We start from the raw sequence: 25,583 nt of genomic DNA on the forward strand, positions 1-25,583 counted from the left end.
GAGGCATGAAATTGTGTCTGTCTACCGATAAAGAGATCTAAGATAATAGTAGGAAAGTGGGAGAGGGAAAGAATGGGAGAATACATGAGAATCCACCAAAGCGAAAACCTCTTAATGTAATCGTTGCGTTGAAAGTCATTGAAAACGCTTGGGAGCGCTGCTGTTAGTTCGTGATTCCGAATTGTACCGAACGTCATGTAAATGGCGAAATATATACGACAATACTGACGGAAAATAAGAATATCCCTGCTCGCTTGGAGCACTTTGTCCGTTCGTGGTACGTCGATAAACTTGTTCGTACAAACGACGGAGCAAGTACGTCGTCGCGTTCGTTTTCTTATCGGGAAACGAGACGTTTCATAAAGGATGGCGACCTGACCCCTTACGAAGGATGGAACACTGTGCGGAACGGTAATGTATCTTCATTGTGTGTCGAGCTATACTCGCGAGCAGAAGAATTATAGTTGATAATATGTTGTGAATATCAGATGATTCCGATAATCATCTTCGATTCGTCTTCCTTTTAAGTTGTGCACGTAATGCGGTCAAAGGTTGCATTTCGTACGTTATTTCAATGAGGGAGAAAATTCTTAATGATTGCCATTGTCGTGTCAAATTTTTTTTCAACCCTTTGTGTTCTAACGGCAAGTACCAATATATATAGGATATCGCTGTCCCTCTTAATGCCACGTGCCTTTATTTATCGAACTGTTCAAGTCCCGTTCGGAGCGCGTGTTTAACATTTAACAAGCGCAGCGCTCAATTATCGTCGCCTCTTTCTAGAAAAATAACATTCAGCCAAAGCCATACACCACGGGAGAGAGAAAGCTGTCAAAGTGAGTCTTAATATAGAGCTGCTGCTACTAGTGAGAAACAGTTGTGTTTATTTGTGATACGTTACATCCGATGTTGAATTTTGAAATACGATTAATAACGAATTATTTTACACTATTTCTCTCGTTTAACCAAAAGTAACAAATTCGCGAATCAATCTTAAATATTTTGGCCATGCAATTTATGATTTCACGTATAGTGCAATATTATATTTTCAGATCGTCAGATTGAAACCCATTTAGTTGGTGCTATAAAAGACATAAGGTGAGCATTTTGAAATTCTATATATCTTGTAGCGATAGAACAAAGTGAGCTATTTATAACATCTCACTGACAATAATCTTCCTTTGTTTCTTGCTTAAAATATTAAGGACTGATGCTCAGTAAAAGTGTTATTTCTTGAAATCTATATAAATTATTATTATTATTGTAACAAATATAAGAGAGCATAGTTAATTATCTCATTACAATCATAGTACTTTTACCATATTTGCATATTTTTATAAATATTTGCATAAATTAAAATGATATATTTATATTTATCGTACATCTGTATTCAGATGACAGACGTAGATCCGGAGACATTACTAGAATGGCTCAGTATGGGCCAGGGAGACGAAAGAGATATGCAATTAATTGCATTAGAACAACTATGCATGTTACTACTTATGTCTGATAATGTCGATCGCTGCTTCGAATGGTATGTAATGATTACAAGTAATATGTACTCGTTCATTTCATTTATTTTAGTTGCTTATTTTAATATTTATTAATTTTTCAGCTGTCCACCACGCACATTTTTGCCTGCATTATGTAGAATTTTCTTAGATGAACTTGCACCTGACAGTGTCTTAGAAGTAACAGCTCGAGCCATAACATATTATCTAGACGTTTCTGCAGAATGTACACGCAGAGTAGTGGCTATGGAAGGCGCAGTGAAAGCTATTTGCGGTCGTCTGTCTGGCGCTGGACTAGGCTCCAGAGCTAGCAGAGACCTGGCAGAACAATGTATAAAGGTATAATAAATAGAGAGAGAGAGAGGGGTAGAAGAGATGTTTTTCTTACATAAAATGAATGATAGTCATGTTTGTTATAATAATATTAAAAGTCGTATCTTAAATAATATACAGGTGTTAGAACTCGTTTGCGCAAGAGAAGCAGGTGCTGTGTTCGAAGCAGGAGGCCTTCCATGTGCATTATGTTTCATCAGAGAGCATGGAGCACGCGTTCATCGAGATACATTACATTCTGCAATGGCTGTAGTAACACGTCTATGTGGCAAAGTTGAACCTCAAGATAAAACTTTGCCTGATTGTGTAGAAGCATTATCAACTTTGCTTAGGCACGAAGATGCACACGTGGCGGACGGAGCACTTCGTTGCTTTGCATCATTGGCGGATAGATTTTCCAGAAGAGGAACTGATCCTGCTCCATTAGCTTGTAACGGATTGGTTTCTGAACTTCTATATAGGTAAGAATTAATAACAAATAAAAACATAATATACATATATATATGTATACATTGTGATACATATTCTAAATTAATCTGCCATATAGATTATCAAACGCTGCAGGACCAGGTACATCTGTCACAGCAGCTTCCAGTAATCCAAAGACACCTCCACCGCCTACTGCTGCAGCAACTGCACCTGCTCCAGAACCAAAGTCTTGCGCTTCAGTTTCCACAATAATCAGTCTTCTATCTACACTATGTAGGGGATCGCCATCGATAACTCACGATCTTCTACGTTCAGAATTACCAGACGCAATAGAAAAGGCCCTGAAAGGAGATGAAAGATGTGCTCTTGATTCTATGAGACTAGTCGATCTTTTGTTAGTTTTATTGTTTGAGGGTAGATCGGCTCTTGGTCGTGGCACTACAGGAGGTCCCTCAGGACCATTGTTACCAAGATTAAGACGTTTGGATAGTGCAGGTGAAAAGTCTCATAGACAACTAATTGATTGTATAAGATCCAAAGATACAGATGCATTAATAGAAGCTATAGATTCTGGAGGTATTGAAGTCAACTTTATGGATGACGTTGGTCAAACATTGTTAAATTGGGCTTCGGCATTCGGTACACAAGAAATGGTTGAATTTTTATGTGATAGAGGAGCGGATGTTAATAAAGGTCAACGATCATCAAGTCTGCATTATGCAGCTTGTTTTGGAAGGCCAGCGATAGCAAAAGTTTTGCTCAGGCATGGAGCAAATCCTGATCTTAGAGACGAAGATGGAAAAACTCCACTAGATAAGGCTAGAGAACGTGTGGATGAAGGTCATAGAGAAGTCGCTGCTATATTACAATCACCTGGGGAGTGGATGTTACCACCAAATCAAGAGCATAGAAAGCCAGAAGCAGAAACGGAAGAATTTACAGAACCAAAGGGTGATCCTGAAATGGCTCCAGTATATTTAAAAAGACTTTTACCAGTATTTTGTACAACTTTCCAATCAACGATGCTCCCCAGTGTTAGAAAAGCAAGTTTAAGTTTAATTAGAAAAATGGTACATTATATCCAGCCAGAATTACTCGTTGAAACATGTGGTTCCGATAGTACAGGTGGCTGTGGTGCTATGCTTGTGGAAGTTATTGCAAATGTATTGGATAACGAGGTAAGATAAAAATTCGTTTTATGCTTTAAGTATTTGTTAGATATCCTTTAATACTTCCATAGCAAACGCCATTAAAAAGTATGACTGTTTGAATCGTTTTAATAACCCAAGAACATGTTCCAATAGACAAACAGACAGACAAGCAAAGAGTGCCAGTGATTTAGTTAAGATTGTTCACAGGAGGTTGAGATAAAGGCGCCATCGCCACCGCCTCTGCCTCTCAAGCCGATCATTGGCCCCAAATTGCCCTGCATTTCATCACGCAAGTTTGCCAGTTCCCAGAACTACATTCTTGATAAGACGGTAACGTCTGTACCATATTTCTGCCGCTCACTAGATCAACGTCCCTTTTGTTTCCCTTTATCCTATTCATTTACTCAGTTTGTCTGCTGAGTTTATTAATGACTACATAAATATTCTCTCTATATTTATTATTAACATGATGCACCTATCATAATTTATTTAAAGCGTGAGATCTAACAAACTTACACATGTATTGCTCGTCTATTCAGAAAAAGGATACATATTCAATAAGCATCAAAAATGTCTTATAGCACCATAGTATCAATTGCTATACAAAATGCAAAAATATTGACTTTATACAGTGGTGCTAATATTAATGAGTGACATAGTGTCTTACTTTTTTTTGGGCGCAAAATTTGACAAAAGAGGACAGTTATATATATTTATATTAGAAAATTTGAGATAATTGGTTTATGAAATTGGTAGCTGGCAGTACGATTAAAGAAAGGGCTAATTATACACTTCTTACTTCTTTCTTTGTAGCGACTTTTAATGTTGAAATTATTTGTCCACTTCTGTCGACTATTTGTCTCCTGCAGTTGAAACATGCAAAAGTATATGCTTAAACTCCACAGAAGTGCACTCACTTCCTGCTCGAAAAATGTCTATTTTATATTATTTGTGTCTCATATGATTTAGCTAAACAGAACTAAAGGTCGCTGGTACTCTAGTGCTTAAAAAAGTTGTGTAGTGTTTGCGTTTGTTAAGTGAGGAAAAAATGTATTGTTTCTATCTCGCTCGATTCATATTAAAATATTCGTAGTGTCTTCATATTATAAATTATTTTTAATTTAACATTAACAGGAAGATGAAGATGGACATTTAGTAGTTTTGCAAATGATACAAGATTTGATGATTAAAGGAAAAGATGAATTTTTGGAGCATTTTGCTCGTCTTGGAGTATTTTCTAAAGTTGCTTCATTAGCTGGACCACAAGAAGCTGCTCCTGAACCAGAAGCAGAACAAAATCAATCAGGACAGGAACAAACCATGGAAGATGCTCGAGAGTTGTTAATTGGAAGAGCATATCACTGGAGAGATTGGTGTATTTGTAGAGGTCGAGATTGTTTATATGTCTGGTCAGATGCCGCTGCTTTAGAATTATCAAATGGAAGCAATGGATGGTTCAGATTTATACTTGATGGCAAATTAGCAACAATGTACTCTAGTGGAAGCCCAGAAGGTGGAACCGACACATCAGGTGAGTAGATGCTTATTTTTTTAAATGGTATGATCCAATGTTTCATCTAATATATCGTTCATCTTATCATTATCTTTCTTGAAACGATCCTAACGCCCCTTTTTATCAACATGCAACTTTATAATTTCACTTTCTCTAAGCCAGCATTAATTTATGTTTTATCTTTTTCATTTGTGATTAACTTTTACGAGGGGTCTAGTTTAGTAAATAACTGGTTTTACTAACTGCCTACAGGAAAGGGGAGGAACACAGAGTCACTTACTACTGAAGGTAGGTACACATATGTATAACTCTCCTTGTTGGGCCTGCATTTCCTACCCCTCAATACAGATTAGCAGTCTAAACCTAAAATTTCTCGTTCTGGAAACATTTTAAACATCTTTCTATAACATATTTCACTTCATAGGAAATCACGAATTTGTCTTTAAACGATTTTAATTACGTTTTATTTTTTTGCAGAAAATCGTGGTGAATTCTTAGAGAAACTCCAGAGAGCACGTAGTCAAGTAAAACCGAATTCTGCAAGCCAACCTGTGCTATCCCGTCCTGGTCCCACTCGATTAGTTGTAGGAAATTGGGCATTGTCTAGTAGAAAAGAAAGTGAATTATGTATACACAATAGCGATGGTCAGCAACAGGCCACTATTTTGAGGGAGGACCTTCCAGGTTTTATTTTTGAATCAAATCGTGGTACAAAGCACTCTTTTACAGCAGAAACAAGTTTAGGTATATTAAAATTTTACTTCAAACTATAATTATACGTCTTCGTTTATATTCACTAATTTACTTATTATCTAGGTCCAGAATTCGCTGCTGGTTGGGCTGGTAAACGAGGAAAAAGATTAAGATCCAAAATTGAAGCTATAAAACAAAAAGTTAAAGTGCAAGCTCAAGATATTTATGAACGTTACTTTAAAGCTGCTCAAGCACAGCCGCGTGGAGTAGTTGCCAAACTCGGAGCTATTGTAAATCAAATAGAGAAAGCTTGTCAAAAGCAACAATCCGGAAATCGTGAATGGCGTACTATATTGCAAAGTTCTTTAGAAGAGCTTAAAATATTGTTGAATGAAGAAGGAAGAGTTTCTGCATACGAATTACACTCCAGTGGATTGGTACAAACGTTATTATCTCTATTGGCTGCACCACCAGGACCGCAGCCACCAACGCTCAGAGCAACAAAGATGCGGTTACAAAGGATAGCTGTTTTTAAAAATTGTTTCCAAACGAAAGATGCTAATAAAGAGCACAATTCAGCAAAAATTTTAGTGCATAAACTTGTTTCCGTATTGGAATCTATAGAAAAATTACCAGTTTATTTGTACGATACTCCAGGTTCTGGTTATGGCCTTCAGGTCAGTAATATTTTTATGCTTCTGTATTTTTTATACATATATTGCAAATATAAATTTAATATAAAATTTTCTCTTATACAGATTTTAACAAGGAGGTTACGTTTTCGCTTAGAAAAAGCTTCAGGAGAGAGTTCTCTTATTGACAGATCCGGCAGAAGTTTAAAAATGGAACCGTTGAGTACTATACAGCAATTAGAAAATCATTTACTGAAAATGGTAGCGAAACAATGGCATGATCACGATAGGTCAACGTTTACTTTTGTGAAAAAACTAAAGGAAGGCAATAAATTAACATTTAAGTATCAACATGATTTTGATGAGAATGGCATATTATATTGGATTGGAACCAATGCAAGGTGAGTAACAAATAATGAAATTAAGATTAAAGGATTTTCTGTTTCTTTTTGCTTGAAAAATGTGCAACTAAACTAAAAAATTGATACATTTATCTTTTATCATTGTTTTTTTTTTAGATCTTGTGCAGAATGGGTAAATCCTGGCCAATATGGTTTAGTTGTTGTTACTTCAAGCGATGGACGGAATTTACCATATGGGCATCTTGAAGATATACTTAGTAGAGATCCTTCGGCATTAAATTGTCATACTAATGATGATAAAAGAGCTTGGTTTTCAATAGATCTAGGAGTGTGGGTTATTCCAAGTGCTTATACCTTAAGACATGCTAGAGGATATGGTAGAAGTGCATTGAGAAACTGGGTGTTTCAGGTAACAATAAATATCGCGTATGTTATATTTTTTATAATTTATAACAATCATAAATCTTTCTGCAAAAAAAATTCATCAAGTAAGATAAAATTATTTAATTTTTATTCAGGCATCAAAAGATGGTATCACATGGACAACACTATATGCTCATGTGGATGATTGTTCTTTAAACGAACCTGGTAGTACAGCTACGTGGACTCTTGAACCACCGAACGATGAAACGCAAGGGTGGCGTCACTTACGATTGCAACAAATTGGAAAAAATGCTTCCGGTCAAACACATTATTTATCTGTGTCTGGATTTGAAGTTTATGGCGAAGTTACGGGTGTATGTGAAGATCTTGGTCGTGCCGCAAGAGAAGCAGAAGCCGGTGTGAGAAAACAAAGAAGATTAATTAAAACACAAGTTCTAAGGCATTTAGTCGCAGGTGCTAGAGTCGTTAGAGGATTGGATTGGAAGTGGCGGGATCAAGATGGTGTGCCACCAGGTTTATATTTTGTATATTATTCTTGACATGAAATCTGTACAGACTAGTAACGTCTTTTCTTTTTTTTTTTTTTATCTTTTTAAATCAGGCGAAGGTACAGTTACAGGAGAACTTCATAACGGTTGGATAGATGTAACATGGGACCATGGTGGCTCTAATTCATATAGAATGGGAGCAGAAGGCAAATACGACTTAAGATTAGTTGGTACTTGTATAGACGTGGATGGTGGAGCTAAAGGTAAAAGTGGTGGAGGAGTATTAACGGGAAGAAAATCTAGTAGTACTCCTAGTTTACCTGATTGTACTGATACAGCTATACGAGGCTCAGTAGCTTCAACTGATCAAGCAGCGAGTGCTGACAATCTTGCAGCTAAGGTATAATATAATAACATAATTTTGATCAAATATTCGTAATTAAATAGTAAACTTTGTAGAAATATATAGAAAATATAGAACTATATAGAATTTGATTAAAAGTAGAATTATTTAATGCAAATAGCAAGCAGCTGAATCGATAGCAGAAAGCGTATTATCAGTTGCTCGTGCCGAAGCAGTAGTAGCTGTAACTGGCGAAGGTGGAGCAAATTCAACAGGGGAACTTTCTGTTGTATTACATCCAAGGCCCGATACTACAGTTACAAGTGATTTAGCTACTATTGTCGAAAGTCTTGCTCTTAACACGGATTGTCCAGCAAATAGTAATAGTAATCGCGCTTCTAGTAGTTCAAAATCATTATTTGCTGCTGTTCGAGGAAATAAGGTATAAAACTTACATCACTCATATACTGTTACTGTAATATATAGTAATGGGGATATGAAATACTATATTGTTATTTATATCGTGATATTTCAGCCCGGTGGGGGATTATTGAGTTTGGAAGCCGCAGAAGTATTAGATCGTATGAGAGAAGGAGCTGATAGATTGCGTAATAATACGAACAGCTTCCTGAGTGGTGAATTGCTTGGTTTGGTGCCTGTTCGGATCAGTGTGTCTGGAGAGACAGATGAAAGTTCACTTAGAATTAAGCCTGTGCCAAGACATCATCCTGGTATCACGGATGGTATGTTTTATTTCATTTTTTCGTACTTTTCATATGCGACAGACACAGTACAATCCAAATGTCGACAATTCATTAGCATACCTACTTTTCTTTTTTTTATATTTTACATAATCCGAATTAAATCACTTGTCAATTTTCTCGTCCTCACCTTGTGAAATTGTGGGTACTCACGAAGTTCAGTTTTATTCTCCAATTAGCTGGTAAAGAATGCAGTCGGGACAAAGAAGCTAGCTCATCTGCCCAAAATACTACAGGAGGTTGTCCTGTAGTGGTTACGAATCCTATGTCTGTGTCTGTGCCCAATCTTGCTTGCTCTGACACTAACAATACTTTGGAACCAGCGGCCGCCACCGGCTTACTGGAAACGTTTGCTGCAATGGCTAGAAGGCGAACGTTAGGTCAGTTCATAAATAATAATGCATGTAAGCATGTTTTCTTTGTGATTTGTATCATACATAAAATTATGTAATATTTCTAACAAGCGATAATAGAGAATAGTTTATAAGTTTATTCGATTGTAAGAAACAATCCATTAATTCGCAAGTTATGCTATCGTCATTTAAGCACCAATTGTTTCAGGGCCTACAGGTGGACAGCATATAGCTTCTAATTCTAATACTGGTTCTAATCCACGTGGACCCAACTCGGTTTCAAGCCTTGTTCGATTGGCACTAAGTCCTAATTTTCCTGGTGGTTTACTTAGCACTGCTCAGAGTTATCCAAGTTTAACTAGTAGTAGTCAAGTTGCTGGTAGTGGAGTCACAACAACGACTGGAGCAGGATTAGGACAAGCACTTACTATGTCACTTACGAGCACAAGTAGTGATAGTGAACAGGTAAAAACTAATCTGTTTCGACTTAGTATCGTTATTATTGCAAATTAGTTAAAAAAAAAAAAAACAAAAAAAAGATTGTAACTATGTAAAAGAGCTAAAAATTACTTAGATAACACCTTTCTCCTTAATGTAATGAGCAGTTGTGGCTTCAGGTTAGTCTCGAAGATTTTTTGGAGTCTTGCAGTGGAGTTGCAGGCTCTAGTGCAGGTGGTGGTAGAACTACTGGCGGTCCTACACTTCTTACCGAATTAGAGGATGACGAAGATGGTGTATTGGAAGAAGAGGAAGATAATGATGAAAATGATCAAGAAGTAAGCAAAAGAATTTCCAATGACATTTAATACGAATATGCCATTGATACGTACGTCTTACGCTTAATTGTAAATTGTAAAAATTGTAGGAAGATGATGAAGAAAATGAAGAGGAAGGTGATGGTTGTGAAGGAGAGTATGAAGAAGTTATGGTCAGTCGTAATTTATTAGCAGCGTTCATGGAAGAAGAAGCACCACAAAGCAGCAAGAGACGCGCATGGGACGATGAATTTGTTCTAAAACGTCAATTTTCTGCTCTCATTCCTGCTTTTGATCCAAGACCCGGTAGAACTAATATAAATCAAGTATGTTCTCTCCTTTCACATTGTTAGTTATCGTTTTAATTGCTTAATAAGATACATTATGCAATATTATAACGTGATGTTGTAAATAGACAACAGATTTGGAAGTTCCACCACCTGGTAGTGAAACACAAACAAGTACGCGAGTTGGATCATTACCAATGCCAAGACTCTCATTAACATTAAAAGGTCCAGGACTTCCAGGTATACCAGACGTAGAGTTACCGCTTTTAGAACCACACGCCAGTATCTTCCAAGCAGTTCAAGAACTGATGCAATTAACAGAATTAGGCAGTCGTCAAGAAAAATTAAGAAGAATATGGGAACCAACATACACGTAATATGGCTATTTATTTTTAAAACATTTTATTTGTCTGGTATAGATTTTATTAACAATTATCTACCCAGCAGCTATATTAGATCTATATCTAGTAACTCGTGAAGAATATTAAATAATTTTCAATAATATTTTTCCCCGAGAATTTAACGATATTTTTATTTACAGTATAATATATAAAGAGGCCAGAGAAGAAGAATCATCTGGTAGGGCAACCCCAATAGTAACGCTGTATTCTCGTAATTCTACACAAAATACAAACGCATGTACGGTAGAAGATGTTTTGCAATTGTTAAGACATGTGTTTGTCTTGAGTACTACTCGTGATGATGGTAGAAACAACGTATCAGACATTGTAGAATCAGAGGATGCAATGTGTTGGGTACATCCAGATGATTTTACCTCAAAAAAGATAACAAACAAAGTAGTACAACAAATTCAGGACCCATTGGCTTTAGCTGCTGGTGCATTACCAAATTGGTGTGAAGAATTAGCAAGAAGCTGTCCATTTTTGTTACCTTTTGAGACTAGGCGATTATATTTTAGTTGCACTGCATTCGGTGCATCTCGATCTATTGTTTGGTTGCAAACGCAAAGAGATGCTGTTCTTGAAAGGCAGAGAGCGCCCGGATTGAGTCCACGACGCGACGACAGTCACGAATTTCGCGTGGGTAGGCTTAAGCACGAAAGAGTCAGTGTACCAAGGGGAGAGAAACTATTAGACTGGGCTGAACAAGTATTAAAGGTATGATATCGTATATGCTTGATATCGGCTTGTTAGAACTATAACAAATTTTATGTAAATATGATTATCAAACGATATATTTTTATTGTTTAACATTAGGTACATGCAAGCCGTAAGAGCATATTAGAGGTCGAGTTCGTTGGTGAGGAAGGTACTGGCTTGGGACCAACCTTGGAATTTTTTGCACTAGTTGCAGCAGAATTACAACGTAAAGATTTAGGCCTTTGGCTATGCGACGACGAGGAATCGTGCGATAATCAGCAAACGTGTGTCTCTGGAGAGCAGGTGCGTCCAGCTGGATATTATGTTGTACGTCCTAGTGGATTGTTTCCTGCCCCTCTACCTCAAGATTCTACAGCTTGTGATCGTGCTGTCAGATATTTTTGGTTCCTTGGTGTATTTTTGGCTAAAGTTCTCCAAGATAATAGATTAGTCGATCTACCGTTATCTCGTCCCTTCTTAAAGCTAATGTGTCGTGGTGATATTACAAATAATGTAAATGAAAAAATCGGTTTAACTGGTGTTACACAAGAAAGCATGTCGTCTAGTATGTCGAGTAGTTTCATCTCAGAGGAAGGTGAGGCCGACGCAGCTTATTCGTCATTAGAACCTTCGCCATGGTACAGTGGTCTACTGGATATCGAAGATCTCGTTATTGTCGATCCAGTGAGAGGTGATTTCTTAAAGGAGATATTAAATAGAATGGCCAAGCGTGATAGGACACTTTCCGATGGACGAAGTTCTGCCGATGAAGAAACATCATTATGCATCACTCATCCATCTGGAACATCAATAGCTATAGAGGATCTGGCTTTGACTATGACGTATTCTCCAAGTTCGAGAGTTTTTCAACACGATCAGGTGGAATTAATAGAAGGAGGATCAGAGATTTCTGTAACTGTTGAGAATGCTAAAGAATACGCTGATTTAACGAATACTTACTGTTTGGACCGGGGGATTTGCAGGCAGCTTGAAGCATTTAAATCTGGCTTCTCTAAAGTTTTTCCCATGGAAAAATTACATGCCTTCAGTCCAGAAGAAGTGAGAGCTATGCTGTGCGGTGAACAAAATCCACAATGGACTAAAGAAGATTTGCTCAACTATACAGAACCAAAACTTGGTTATACAAGAGAAAGGTAAATGGTAACATTTGAATATTCTTTATTTTCCGTCGTCTGTTAGTATCTTAATATCAATTTATTTTTTCCCCGTGTAGTCCTGGATTCCAACGATTTGTCAATGTACTAGTATCACTAACTGGTCCAGAGAGGAAAGCTTTCCTACAATTTGCTACTGGATGTTCAGCATTACCTCCAGGGGGCTTATGTAATTTGCATCCTAGATTGACGGTTGTACGCAAAGTAGATGCTGGATCTGGCGGTTATCCTTCCGTTAATACTTGCGTACATTATTTAAAATTGCCAGAATATCCTACGGAAGAAATTTTGAAAGAACGATTATTGGCTGCTACCAGAGAAAGAGGGTTCCACTTGAATTAAATGTTTCTGCTCAAGCAAGGAACTATTTTATAGCAAAAAGAAATACTCGTTCGCTAACTGCGCGATTTGAACTTATTTGGCAGATTCAAATGTGCAATTTAGATATGAAAACTCAGTACGGCCTTTAAGTGTTACTTGACAATTACGTCAAACCGTGTCCAATGAAAAATAATACAGTTGTAAGTGATAATGATGTACGTAGCCTGGAACGGAAGCATTGTGTTTACATTATACTCTTTCTATATATATATATATGTATATCAAAGGATTCTCACTTATTAGAATACAAAATTAAGAATCATAGAATTGAATGTTTAGCAGTATAAGGTACTGTTAAATGTATTCACACGAGGGCTTATTCACGTAACTATATAAACGAAATATTTAATTAAATCCTATATTTATCGTATACTGCATAGTGAGTGATATTAGCTCTCTTAATGATTTATTGCTTATATTACATGCTCACTAGTCATTGGTAACTTACACGATCGTGTAATAAGGAGAGTGTATTGCATCTCTAACTGTTTCATCAATTTCATTTGGTAATGTCAAGTATCTTTTTATCTGGGCCCTCGATTACGGTTCCATAAATTTCAACAACAAGAATTTATCGAACCAATTATATTTTACACAATGTCTGCGTACTTTAGCAGACGAATTATTAGGTAATATTATGTTCTATTTGTAACATAAAAGGATCTGTTAATTTATTATATATTAGTTATTACAAGAGGAGCAACAAATTTACATTTTATACATAAACAATAGTTTATTCCAGTCTGTTCCAGGTATTTAACGTACAGCATATTGCAAGTTTTGTCCAACATGAGAGAATGTATTTTCCCATAAAACGTAATATTTGCGAGTGTTTTCAAGTGTATTTGCTGTCTTTATGGAACAAGAACTTTACAGTTCCTCAAATTTAGAACAAATGTTCGTACTATCTTTTGTGAAATATTGTTGTGCTTGGAAAATGATTCATATGAGATGCAATTTCGAAGAAAATTTATATTTTCTTTATGAAAATATTTCAGTCATAATAAAGCATTGTGCTATTAGCATCACATAAAAGTGATGGAAATCAAAATTGTCTGCAGAAATGCTAAGTTATTATTATTATCACTATCAAAGTGATGTCTTTCAGCATCCAGACCAATTATTACAGCTTCTAAACATCTGTCCTTCTAACAAAGTGTCTTTACGCGGTTGTTATATCTTTAAAACTTAAGTATCGTCAGAAGTGAAATTTCCAAAACAAAGCGAACCAAGTATATAATTTGATTTTAATGCGAGCGTTATAGAAACTTTGTAAAACCAAGCACTCTGCATCTTTGTACAATATGCTACTTAATGCTCACAAAATAATTCTATTTGTAGGCAAAAATCAGTATGATTGTAATAATAGTGTTTAGGGAAAAAGATATAAAAATAATATAATTGTCAGAAAAGGTGAGTGAAAATATTGACATGAAGAATAGTTACTATTACTGTAATATAAATTATTAATGAATCTTGGGGAGAAGAATAAAAGGAAAAAAAAAAAAAAAAAAAAAAACGTTATGAAGTATATATGTTGTTTAACGTTTGCATTTTTACTGGATCTATAATTAATTATGAGCGAATTAGACAAAGCTAAATGTTAATGATTTTATGGGTTTTCAGTTATATTGTATGACTTTTTAAACGCGCAGAATTATTACTAGCTTCCAAGTATTAAATATAATTGTACAGTAAAACTTTCAAAAAGATTTTTCAATATTCTAATTTTATTATGCTCGATTAAATCTGATGGCTTACATTACATAGAAAAAGTTTATCTATAAATGTAAAACGATATTTAAAACAACGATTATCAAATCGAATTTGAACTTTTGTTCAAATTTTTTACTGATATTTGTAATATTAATTCCCTCAATGGTAAATTATCATTCTTTAACAATAAGAAACAATTATTCCCATATCTCCTTATATATTATCTATGTACAACAAATTAGATATTTCTTATAACTTGGCTGGTATAGACTGTTTCTTTTCCAAAATGTAATCTTCTGCAGATTCTAGTCAATTCTGAAGGATATTATTTGCTTCTTTGTACTCATCTTCCAATTCCCGGGCTGTGATTTTTAGTTTATATTGAGCAAATTCACTCATTGGAAGTCCCTATAAAGTAATAAACAATTTTTATTTCAATTAAAAGATACAATCTATTTGTAAGAAGTAATATAATGTAGAATGTGCTTAATATAATGAAATATTGAAGTAACAATGATTGAAGGATTATATAAGTAATACGTACTTGGACAATCTTGTATTGTTTATCTTTTATGGTAACAGGAAAAGAGAAAACAAGGTTCTTTGCTATACCATAGCTTCCATCCGAAACAACACCCATGCTCACCCATTCACCTGGTTTGGTTCCTACCCACCAATCTCTCATATGATCTGCTGCAGCTTTAGCTGCTGACATAGCAGATGACATTTTTCTTGCTGCAATTACGGCAGCTCCGCGTTTTTGGATTGTTTCTACAAAAGTAGTATCTAACCAATCGTTATCATTTATTACAGATGGTACACTTTTAGTAGACTCCCCGAAATCTACAGTAGCATGCGTCGCATCAGGATATTGAGTTGAGCTATGATTGCCCCAAATAATAACATTTTTTACTTTATCAACCTATAGATAGTAGAACGCCGAGATTGTTGAAAGACGTTTATTGTAGATTAACAAAATTATATCTCTATTAGGAATATTAGTTTACCTGAACTCCTAATCGAATTGCTAAAGCAGCTTTTGCTCGATTTTGATCTAATCTAGTCATAGCTGAGAAATTTTCTTTTGGAATAGATGTTGCGTAATGTGCACATATAAGAGCATTTGTATTAGCTGGATTTCCAACGACCAACACTTTTACATCTTTACGTGCATACTTATTTAGAGCTTCACCTTGTACCTTGAAAATCTCAACATTGGCAGCTAAAAGATCTTTGCGTTCCATTCCTTCTTTACGTGGCATGGAGCCAACTAAGAAAGCAGCAGCTACGTCATTGAAAGCTACAACTGGGTCAGTTGTTGGTACAATTTCTGTGAACCAAATTGTTTATAGCATTATATTTTCTTTTTAATTGTATTCCTACTAACTTTATATTTATTTTTTTACATTTTTTGAAATCTAAAAAGAAAGTAATTTTCTATTATATAGCCAAATTCAAATAAGCTTTCTTGTTCATATATTTAACTTATACAGTAATAGTAAAAAAAAAAAAATGATTAATATCAATATATGAAGATACTACATTGTTGTATGTAACACATTATATATAATATTTATTTTATGTAACATGTTAGCTACCTATAAAGAACATAGCTTTAATATGAATATAAAAGTTATATATTGGAAATAAGAAAGTAAATATTAACAAAAATTATAATTTAGTCGATTTACCTCTAATAAGAGGAAGCGCCAAATCCTCAAGTTCCATAATTACTCCATCTAAAACTTTCATCATGGGTGGTATATCCAATAATTTAAGATTAACTGGTTGTTCTGGACCAAATATTGATCCCGATGAAATATGATATAATAAAGAATAAGCAATTTGGCCAGCAGCCCCAGTTACAACAACATTTATCGGCTCCATCTGAAATCATGAAAAAAATGATATTTTTAATTATATAATTAACTAATATATAGATTTATAATAGAAAAATGATCAGTTAAAAAAGTAATGTGGATCTATAATATATTATAAATTAATAAAATTATGGAATATTTATAATTTACAACTTTAAGTAAATAAACTTAAAATTAATCATATGGAGCAAATTTGCACAATGGCAAATTTCATTAAACAAGTAATAAAATCTATTCAAATAAATAGTTAGATTACAAAAAGAAAAAAAAGGTGATAATTAAATGTTACATTACAAATGATCTTATAAGGAGCGAAGGTCAAATGTAGGATATATTAATGATAAAAGTACTTGACAAAAATTACCAAATTTTAAGTTATTAATTATCTCAAAATATTTATAATATTTTTAAAACAATAATTACAATAAATACAAAAAGCTTATCTTATTACGAATTAAATTCATAATTTTACAATGTAATTATTCAATTTTATTGATAAAATTCGATGGAATATTCCTACAAAAAAATGGTGGAAATATTACCTCGTATGTTTGATCAAGCAATGACGTTCAATCACTCCAATAATGCACTGGATAGTAAATTTAACAAGGACACTGGAGTTCAATTATTTCTATCCGGCCAATAACAACGTAGATCTCTTCTATATTGCTATAAATAGTACAATCTGATGTTTCATATAAAATGTATATACTCCATATATTTTGCTAAAATTTATAAAAATAGATTATTCTTATCAGATATGCTGTTTATACAAATGCACTAACTTTTTTTTCAGTTTATAATTAGAAGCAAACTAAGTTCCTGTTTTCATCAAAATCATATTAATGTCTGTATCGTAATGGTACCATAAGACTTAAATTATACAGTTAAATATTCATAAATTTTGTTGTGAAAAATATATTTTTACGATGTGAATTTTCAATTATAATTACTCGAAATAGAAAGAGATTTTACTATAATATATAACCGTTCATAGATTTACAACATTTAATCATACATATAATGTAATTATAATATTGTAACTATAATTATAATGTTTTTAATTATTTGAATATTTTTTTTATAAAACTGCAATTATTAAATATTTTATTTCACATTCACGGATTGGATAAGCACTTTGACATTAGCCAATCACGAAAGACATCAGTGCATCGAGATAGTTCTGCGTGAGAAAATCAACCGTAACCTAACTACAGTGATCATTGTGTTGTAATTCTCACAAATAATGCTAGTTGTAAAATTAAATTGACAATAACTTGCCAACACATTTTTTAGGCATATTTCTCTTACTACTTTCATGGTTTCATATGTGTGATTGATTGCGAGTTATAATACGATTACAATACATTTTATTTAACGATCTTTTTTTCCGAGATTTGCATAAATTTATAATTATTGCATTACACGCAATATGAAGTTAAGTACGGATTTGTATGATAACTTATATCTGTAAGTATTCCAACCTCAATGTAATTTTGTTAAATTTGTTAAATTCTTCTACAAAGTATCTTCAAGATCTTTAAGCTTACGTGCATATAAAAACTTATTCATATTTCATTTTCTTTTTTAGATATGCTACACCAGAGAAATTTTATGTTGAGCCAGCAGGTATTAAAGTATTACTTGTAGTCGATAGAGTAAGTCAACAAGTTTATACTCAAGGTAAGTTAGATTTTATATATTGTATTACTTAAAATTATATCGTTAAGTAAATTTCTTTCTGTTTGTAGTTGGTACAGCCAGCCTAATACCACCTACTGCTAGTCGTAGAAAAATATGGGGAATAGTAGGAACTATTCGTCTTTTAGCATGTCGTTATCTCATAGTAATTACAGATGCGCTAATGATTGGAACAATAGCAGGTCAACAAATTTATAGAATTGTTTCTACAGATGTGATACCATATTCGAGATCGTCTTTACATTTGAGTGAAAAACAAGTACAGAATAATGCCACATATTTAGAAATGGTTAAATCTGTTTTAAATACACCTTACTTTTACTTTAGTTATACATACGACCTCAGTCATACTACACAAAGGCTTCATAATACGACGCCTGAATTTCTACAGGTTTGTATTATATGGATTATTCGATAATTTATATCTATATATTTGATATTTGTATTAATATATCTATGGTTTTACTTAGATGACACTTTATGATAGAGCAGACCTTCGGTTTGTGTGGAATGCTTACCTTTTGCAAGATTTAACGGCCAGGGTCGAATTATACAAATTTTGCTTGCCTATTATACACGGATGTATCCTTTTTAAGATTTATACTTTTTAAATGTAATAGTAATCTTTTTTACATTAATTTCATCGTCTGTGATTATTTTGAAATATTGATTTGATTAATATATTCTTTGACATTCAATATTTATAGTTATATCTTTAAACACTGTTGTTGTTAATAGTATTGCATTCAATTGGGGTATTGTTTCAAGGCGCAGTATACATCGCGCAGGTACAAGACTTTTTTCACGTGGTATAGACTCTAGTGGAAACGTTTCTAATTATGTAGAAACAGAACAGTTAATCGAAGTAAATGGATATCGTAGTTCTTTTGTACAAACGCGAGGTTCTATACCTTTGTTTTGGTACCAAGCTCCAAATTTAAAATATAAACCTAAGCCCCAGCTAAGTGTTCACGAAGATCATCAAACTGCATGTGTTAGGCATTTTGATTCTCAGATTTTCCATTATGGAAAACAAATCTTGGTAAACTTGGTAAGTTAAGAGATATTAAATTTATTTGCATCATTTTCGTCTAGAGAAATATATATCATCTTACAGATCGACCAACGTGGGCCAGAAGCTATATTAGAAAAATCATATCACGATATTGTTCAGAGAATTAATAATCAAAACGTACGGTATGAAGCTTTCGATTTTCATGCTGAATGTAGAAGATTAAGATGGGATCGATTAAATATTTTGATGGACCGGTTAACTCACGATCAGGAACAAATGAGTTATTTTCTTCTCACAAGAGACGGATTACTGCTTTCTGTGCAAGATGGTGTTTTCCGTACAAATTGTATCGATTGCCTTGATCGCACTAACGTTGTTCAAAGTATGTTAGCGAAAAGAGTTTTGAACGAAGTATTGACGAAGTTGGAAGTACTCCGGAAGATCGAAGATCATCCTTCTTTTGAGAATCTTTTTAAACAGGTATTTATAAGATATGAAGCAGGTATTTGTAAGATTAGAAACAGAAAACTATTGGTTCATTATTTTAGGTATGGGCTGATAATGCAGATGTTATAAGTATACAGTATTCTGGTACTGGTGCATTAAAAACTGATTTTACACGAACCGGCAAACGTACCAAATTGGGTGCATTTAGAGATGGTATAAATTCATTAACGAGATACTATAAGAATAACTTTGCCGATGGTTATCGACAGGTACGTAATTCTATCGATATTTTTGGTTTAATATTAATTTACATATTTCTACAGGATTCACTGGATCTATTCTTAGGTCGCTATATCGTGCAAGATGGCGAATGTACTTTGATTCAGTGTCCCTTGGAATCTGAACGAAATTGGCGATACGCTACATTCCCATTAGTTTTGTTAGTTGCATCATCGATGCTTGTTGCACATATAATTCTTCCTTCTCGATATACTACAGAAGTTTTGCTTTATATGTTATTTTGGGGTGCTATGGTTGCAGGAACTTTTGCTACCATTATTCATCATGGAAAACAATATGTAGATAAACCTAAATTAACATAGAAGGAAAAGTACAATTCCTTTTTAAGGCATACGTACTGTAAGAACTTATAATTAATGAGGAAAGATAATTTAAATCAAGAATGGCTTTAACTTTTTATTGTTAAGCCGTTAAATTGTAGAAGTGCTTTATTGTATGAAAGTTAAAAGGGAATATTAACGTATATTCCTGCATTCCGTATAATTTTTCTTTATGAATTGTAAAACATTATAGTACATATTTTCATAAATTTTAAGCTGTACATATACATTACTCCAAAAATTCTGAGGGGACATTGAAAGCATGTATTCTATACGAAGTAGACAAATGTATGGTGGAATTGCTTTTCATTCTTCTTGAACGATCATAGGGGTACGTCTTTTGACAATATGCAATTTTCTAAGTAGAGTGTATACTAAACTATTTTTAAGAGATAATCGTTCTCTGGGATTGGCTTTACATCTTGAAAAAAATTCATCCATAGTGTCATATAAGGCTAAGTGTCTAGTTTCTGGAAATACTTGTGTAAACATGGCACTGATAAACGTTGTTAAGCCACAAACCCCATTTGGTACCCACCATCCATAAATAATCTGTAATTATAATGAAATTATATTTAAAATTATCTCAAACATTTTTTTGGATTTTAATCTATTATATATGATACTGCATTTTATGATGAAAATATTTACTTAGCAGAAAGGAATATTATAATCATAAAAAGAGCATTTGTTATAGGGTAGAGATATATTTCTTTTTTAAAGTCAATGTCAGAAGTTGTGCAATAACACGATTATGTGAATTATAACTTTTACGTTATTTTTTGCGTTAGTAATATATAATGTTTTTAGATAGATTAATTAAAGTAATCGGTATAATAGCACAATACAATTTGAGCTATCAATGAATTTTGAGAAGTCTAGATAAGCTTTTTCGGGAATTGTAAAATTTTACGTCCCATTTATTATGCTGCACGAAATGGTGTATGGAGATCATAGTAATGGCACCAATTAATAGAACTTATAATCATATGGAAATTTATTTAACTGATTTTCGATATTTTAACAAATATTACAAGGAGGAATTACATAAGTCAAATATGTATATATAATATACATATACATATGTACGTACGCATATATACGTAGTAATCACTCATGTGAGCCTCTTTGCATATATATATATATATATATATATATATATATACATATACACACACATATACATACATACATATAAAATTTAATTTTTCAACTGCCACGATAAACAATGTTACACGAAATATTTCTTCAGCCAAATTATTTGTAATTGTATACTTGAAACCAAAGTACCTCCTAACTATTTATATCTGTATCTATTCTGAATTATATAAATGAGGTTTAAAAAGCTTTGCAGGGGAAAAATATTTTTTAATATATTGAAAATACTTTCGCCGTAACAAAATTCGATAGGTAGTACACTTTAATATTAGTATTAAAAAAAAAAAAAAAGAAAAGAAAAAAAAAAGAAAGAAAAATAAAAGCCGCGACATTCTTATTACAAACGATGTAGATATTTAATTGTGTTAATAAAAACTTAACAACGCGTTTCTTTGTGTTTTTCAAGTTTCAGAAATCCATCATATTCTGGTAAAAATCTTTTGTATTAACTTACAAAATAATCCACAAGATATGGTGCTAATGTACTGCCAATGTGCGCACACGTAGAACTGCTTCCAATTGCTACGTTTCTTATAACAGTTGGGAAAAGTTCACTGCAGTGGATTATCACAGCGACGAACACGCTGCTAACGCAAAGTCTACCAAGAAGAGCTACGAACATTTGAATATCTTTCAACATTTTAATATTTTCAATATCTGGTAAAACGAGAAGAACAGAAAATGAGATGGCTGAACATAGAAGTAAAATGAATGATGTACCCCGTCTACCAATTATTTGCAACATAGGTATAACTATGATATAACTGATTCCTTCGGCTATACCTGCAAAAGCGAATATTAGTTAGAGAATAGAAATGAAAATCGAATTTTCTAAGAAAAGTATAAATTTACCGGAAAGTCCGGTGTAAAGATAGCTGTTTATCTTCAAATGGCCAGAGATAATCGATAATACGTAATACGCCATAGACGTAGAAAACCAAATGAACCAACATAGAAGTAATCTCATATTTATCTGAAAGTATTTAAAGTATCGAATATTTCTTTTGAATTGTTTATAACGAGAAGTTTTTTCCTGTATTTCTGCTATGATGCTTATTCGTTGTTCATCACTGAAGAAGAAAAATGAGAAAGGATATAATTGAAGAAATTCAATAGGACATTTAATAGGATGTTTAAACGATCGATCGATTAGTTAGACAACGCACATCATTTTTCGTTTCTCAGGTGATACTACATTTCGCATCATTTTCCAGGCTTTCTTCCTACGATTTGAATAATAAAGCCATCTTGGACTTTCTGGCATAGCTAACATATGTAGAATTAGAATGAACGACGGCAAAGAAATATACAATTGCAATAATCTCCATTCTCTGATATGATATGCAATGACGGCAATTAGAATCATTCCGATTGGATAACTCATATTGAACATCACGCCGAATGCGGAACGCTTGTTCGGTGGAGTTATTTCTATCACTTTAACACAAAGATAAAGAAAGGATACATTTTATTGATCATCGATCATCAATTATCAATAATGAGATATAATGTACGGTCGTGTGTGTGTATATATATAATATATCTCTAAGGTCAACAAAGTTTTTTCCTCTGATTTTTTCTAAGAAGTATCAAATTCATTTAAATAAACACTTTATATTTGAATAAAAAAGTTTCCGCGTCATTCTGTTCTAAGAAGCTAATAACAGAGATATTTAAGGTAGTCAACTTAGATAAGATATCTTATATCTTATATATTATATATATAATAATATATATTATATATACATACATATATATTATCGTATATTATATTATATATTATATATATTATTATATCATATATTATGTATCTTTATATATATATATATAATTTGTGATAATTCGTGAGAGCTTACGTATCGAATAAGCTGCCTGGTAGATACCGATTCCAGCTACTCCGAGACCAATTCTGCATATCACCATGATGATATACGAATCTGTCCAGGCAATGACTGGTCCAGTAATTATATATATCAAACAAGAAAGGTCAAAGGTCATCTTCCTACCATATTTATCAGCTAATATTCCAAAGACGAACGCACCGATGAATTTACCAAAAGATACTGCAGTTTGAACCGTGGCTTTCATCACTAAACGATGACAGACCATATTCCACTGTAATGAAGGACATGCAGCTTATAAACAGGTAAGAATTTTCGACGAAAGAATAATTTCTAATTGATCTTGAATCGTGTCATTTTGATATCGTACTTCCGGCACGAAAGACGAATCCTTATGTTCTATTTCATAACTATATTGCGTGCAAAAGATGGTATCAGGCTTTTTATCGGCCTTCACTTTCTGTAGAGCACTTTCATAACCCATATCTCGTAGTTCTTCGTAATTCCAATCGTAATACTCGCAGTTGGAAAATTCGTCTGGACTAGAAAAAAAAAAAAGATTGACTTCGACCGACATATAATTTAGACATTTGAATAGTTCTTTTCTTCTTGTACGATTCGATACACAGGTAGATACATACGTACGTTCATTCGATCATTCATACACACGTGATAATTTATTTACGCTTATGGTAGCGCGAATATAGAATTATGCCCAGACGTATCTTATGTTTTACATCGTCGATCGTTCGTTCGTAGCACGAGGGTATCATTTATCATTCTATGGACGTCGCAAAATTTTGTACGTACAACGATGGTAAGAATAAAAGAGGGCTGGGCTCGGCATTGTGATCGATACCACTACGTTCCCATCACGATGCAATTTGTCAAGTTTAATGAATACGTCGTTCCTCGTGTTGCTTTGTCCATCCCTCTCCTCCTCCTCACCCCCACCATCCCTCTCTCTTTCTCGATTGTGAATCAGTACGAGACATATATCTAATTCGATCCTATTGGCATTAGTACGGATTATCAACCACCTGGGACTGGATACAGCTCGTATTTGCTCGGGCGTCCAATTCGCTTCCTCCAACACTGGAATCGAGCACCAGTGCTTCGGTGAAACGCTGTAGAAGACGTAGGACATCACGTGGAAACCATTTAGTATCGTCGCTGTGAAAGACAGTATAAATATCCAACAGACGAACCACGTTCTACTACTGTACGCAGCGAGAGCTTCCTCGAAGTCTTCCCTAGTTAAATAGTCGTATAAATCTGTTTCTCTACAAACGTTTTTTTCATATTTAGAGATATTATGTTCTATTAATAGGGACAGCGTTAAATTATATAGTAATATTAACTTACAATTCATGATACTCTTCGAACTCGGATGGTTCTTCCATAATTTCATAATTTCATCTAAAGTTTGATCGTAGATTGATTTCGATTCTGTCCCAAATTTTTGTATACCTTGCTTTCTCAGTTTCTCTCTCTCTCTCTCTCTCTCTCTCTCTATCTCTCTATCTTTCTCTATTTTTCTCTTTTTCAACTATGCCGTTTTTAACTGTCATAGCCTTTCAAGTAAAAAAAACATCCATTTATTTTTCATCTTATTACTTTTCGTCGAGTTATGTTAAGATCTAAGATTCATGAACGACTTGGAAGATATTTACACTATTTACTAGAAGTGTAGTTCTTAAATGGCGAATCTTATATCAAAAAGAATAAATTTCTTTGTAAAACATATGATAAGCTTATTATATGTCGATCTGATGGTGATTTATAGTTACGAAAAATGAGATTTAATCGTGATCGATTAAGCTGATTTTCACTTAATAGTTTGTGTTTTCTTAAAGTTTATCTAAAATAAGTTCAAGATAATAAATCGTTTAACGATTTCGTATTCTTTAGATTGATCGGTTTTTGACTAAAAAAAAGCTTCTTACACGGTTGCTATGATACGAATTGCCATACATATTCTCGCATACACGTACGTATGCACCTTTGTTTTAGAAACTCATATGTCATGATTCAACGTGGAAATTGATTTCCACGAGATATCGCATTGCCATATGCGCACTTTCTCATCTAAAACCTCAGTATTTTCGCTAAGGACACATGCCCACATTTTTCACGATTTATTCTTGGCGTTTGATAACGAGGAAAAATCTCTGAGCACGTCGGTTGAAAATTACTCTCAAATAACTGCGACACTTTGCGATCAATTTACGATTAGTTGCAATTATATTTTACAAAAACATTTACACGATGTAATTTTGACAATTGTTATTATTCATCAATGTTTCGATTCGTATACTATACAGTAAACGCATAGAGAAAAAGAATGAAATATGAGGAATAAGAAGAAACGAAGAGTAGAAAGAAAGAGCAGAAGAAGAGACAAGAAGAAGAAAAAGAAAAAGAAAAAGAAGAAGATGAAGAAGAAAAAAGAAGAAGAAGAACACGCGCTAGAATCATTTCCGAACGAGGGCAAAGCTTTCCAGTGGCTTTGAGCTTCTGACAAACGGTCCCCCGTAACTGGATTCGTTTTATA

At 33.7% G+C, this 25,583-nt stretch overlaps 4 protein-coding genes across 13 annotated transcripts; 2 read left to right on the top strand and 2 right to left on the bottom strand.

Annotated features, from left to right (window-relative positions):
- The first annotated feature begins 180 nt into the window (after window positions 1–180).
- On the top strand, window positions 181–14,170 carry LOC127064691 (E3 ubiquitin-protein ligase HECTD1). 8 transcript variants are annotated; one of them, XM_050996142.1, is made up of 25 exons: window positions 182–411; window positions 784–836; window positions 1,053–1,098; window positions 1,395–1,534; window positions 1,616–1,850; window positions 1,965–2,305; window positions 2,392–3,451; window positions 4,559–4,955; window positions 5,190–5,225; window positions 5,415–5,681; window positions 5,754–6,307; window positions 6,389–6,663; window positions 6,781–7,033; window positions 7,143–7,521; window positions 7,610–7,896; window positions 8,021–8,281; window positions 8,375–8,582; window positions 8,780–8,980; window positions 9,162–9,418; window positions 9,559–9,729; window positions 9,819–10,034; window positions 10,124–10,368; window positions 10,537–11,113; window positions 11,213–12,249; window positions 12,330–14,170. In XM_050996142.1, the coding sequence occupies exons 4-25, from the start codon at window positions 1,395–1,397 to the stop codon at window positions 12,610–12,612; spliced, it is 7,680 nt and encodes a 2,559-aa protein (XP_050852099.1). In that variant the 5' UTR covers window positions 182–411; window positions 784–836; window positions 1,053–1,098; the 3' UTR covers window positions 12,613–14,170. The 8 variants fall into 8 exon arrangements, with proteins under 8 accessions (XP_050852107.1, XP_050852126.1, XP_050852146.1 ...); XM_050996150.1 differs by lacking the exon at window positions 784–836 and having other exon boundaries at window positions 181–411; window positions 9,171–9,418; XM_050996169.1 differs by lacking the exon at window positions 784–836 and having other exon boundaries at window positions 181–411; window positions 7,143–7,509.
- A 191-nt stretch (window positions 14,171–14,361) lies between these two features.
- On the bottom strand, window positions 14,362–17,023 carry LOC127064760 (malate dehydrogenase, cytoplasmic). The gene is made up of 5 exons (XM_050996289.1): window positions 16,790–17,023; window positions 16,059–16,254; window positions 15,375–15,697; window positions 14,912–15,289; window positions 14,362–14,775 (listed from the first exon to the last, which is right to left on the bottom strand). The coding sequence occupies exons 2-5, from the start codon at window positions 16,252–16,254 to the stop codon at window positions 14,677–14,679; spliced, it is 996 nt and encodes a 331-aa protein (XP_050852246.1). The 5' UTR covers window positions 16,790–17,023; the 3' UTR covers window positions 14,362–14,676.
- Window positions 17,024–17,164: 141 nt separating this feature from the next.
- On the top strand, window positions 17,165–21,577 carry LOC127064727 (phosphatidylinositol-3-phosphatase SAC1). 3 transcript variants are annotated; one of them, XM_050996239.1, is made up of 8 exons: window positions 17,165–17,717; window positions 17,839–17,930; window positions 17,999–18,339; window positions 18,419–18,530; window positions 18,656–18,999; window positions 19,066–19,443; window positions 19,512–19,683; window positions 19,734–19,959. In XM_050996239.1, the coding sequence occupies exons 1-8, from the start codon at window positions 17,680–17,682 to the stop codon at window positions 19,811–19,813; spliced, it is 1,557 nt and encodes a 518-aa protein (XP_050852196.1). In that variant the 5' UTR covers window positions 17,165–17,679; the 3' UTR covers window positions 19,814–19,959. The 3 variants fall into 3 exon arrangements, with proteins under 3 accessions (XP_050852196.1, XP_050852193.1, XP_050852197.1); XM_050996236.1 differs by having other exon boundaries at window positions 17,174–17,717; window positions 19,512–19,679; window positions 19,734–21,577; XM_050996240.1 differs by lacking the exons at window positions 17,165–17,717; window positions 17,839–17,930 and having other exon boundaries at window positions 17,999–18,130; window positions 18,276–18,339; window positions 19,512–19,679; window positions 19,734–21,577.
- Window positions 19,929–24,725, bottom strand: LOC127067753 (organic cation transporter protein-like). Its single transcript, XM_051003074.1, has 8 exons — window positions 24,395–24,725; window positions 23,984–24,312; window positions 23,400–23,593; window positions 23,045–23,303; window positions 22,355–22,625; window positions 22,041–22,258; window positions 21,643–21,971; window positions 19,929–20,582 (listed from the first exon to the last, which is right to left on the bottom strand). Exons 1-8 carry the CDS (start codon window positions 24,430–24,432, stop codon window positions 20,337–20,339), a joined length of 1,884 nt encoding a protein of 627 aa, XP_050859031.1. The 5' UTR covers window positions 24,433–24,725; the 3' UTR covers window positions 19,929–20,336.
- Window positions 24,726–25,583: the final 858 nt, after the last annotated feature.

This window comes from Vespula vulgaris, chromosome 1 (assembly GCF_905475345.1).
Source record: "Vespula vulgaris chromosome 1, iyVesVulg1.1, whole genome shotgun sequence".
Lineage (NCBI taxonomy): Eukaryota > Metazoa > Arthropoda > Insecta > Hymenoptera > Vespidae > Vespula > Vespula vulgaris.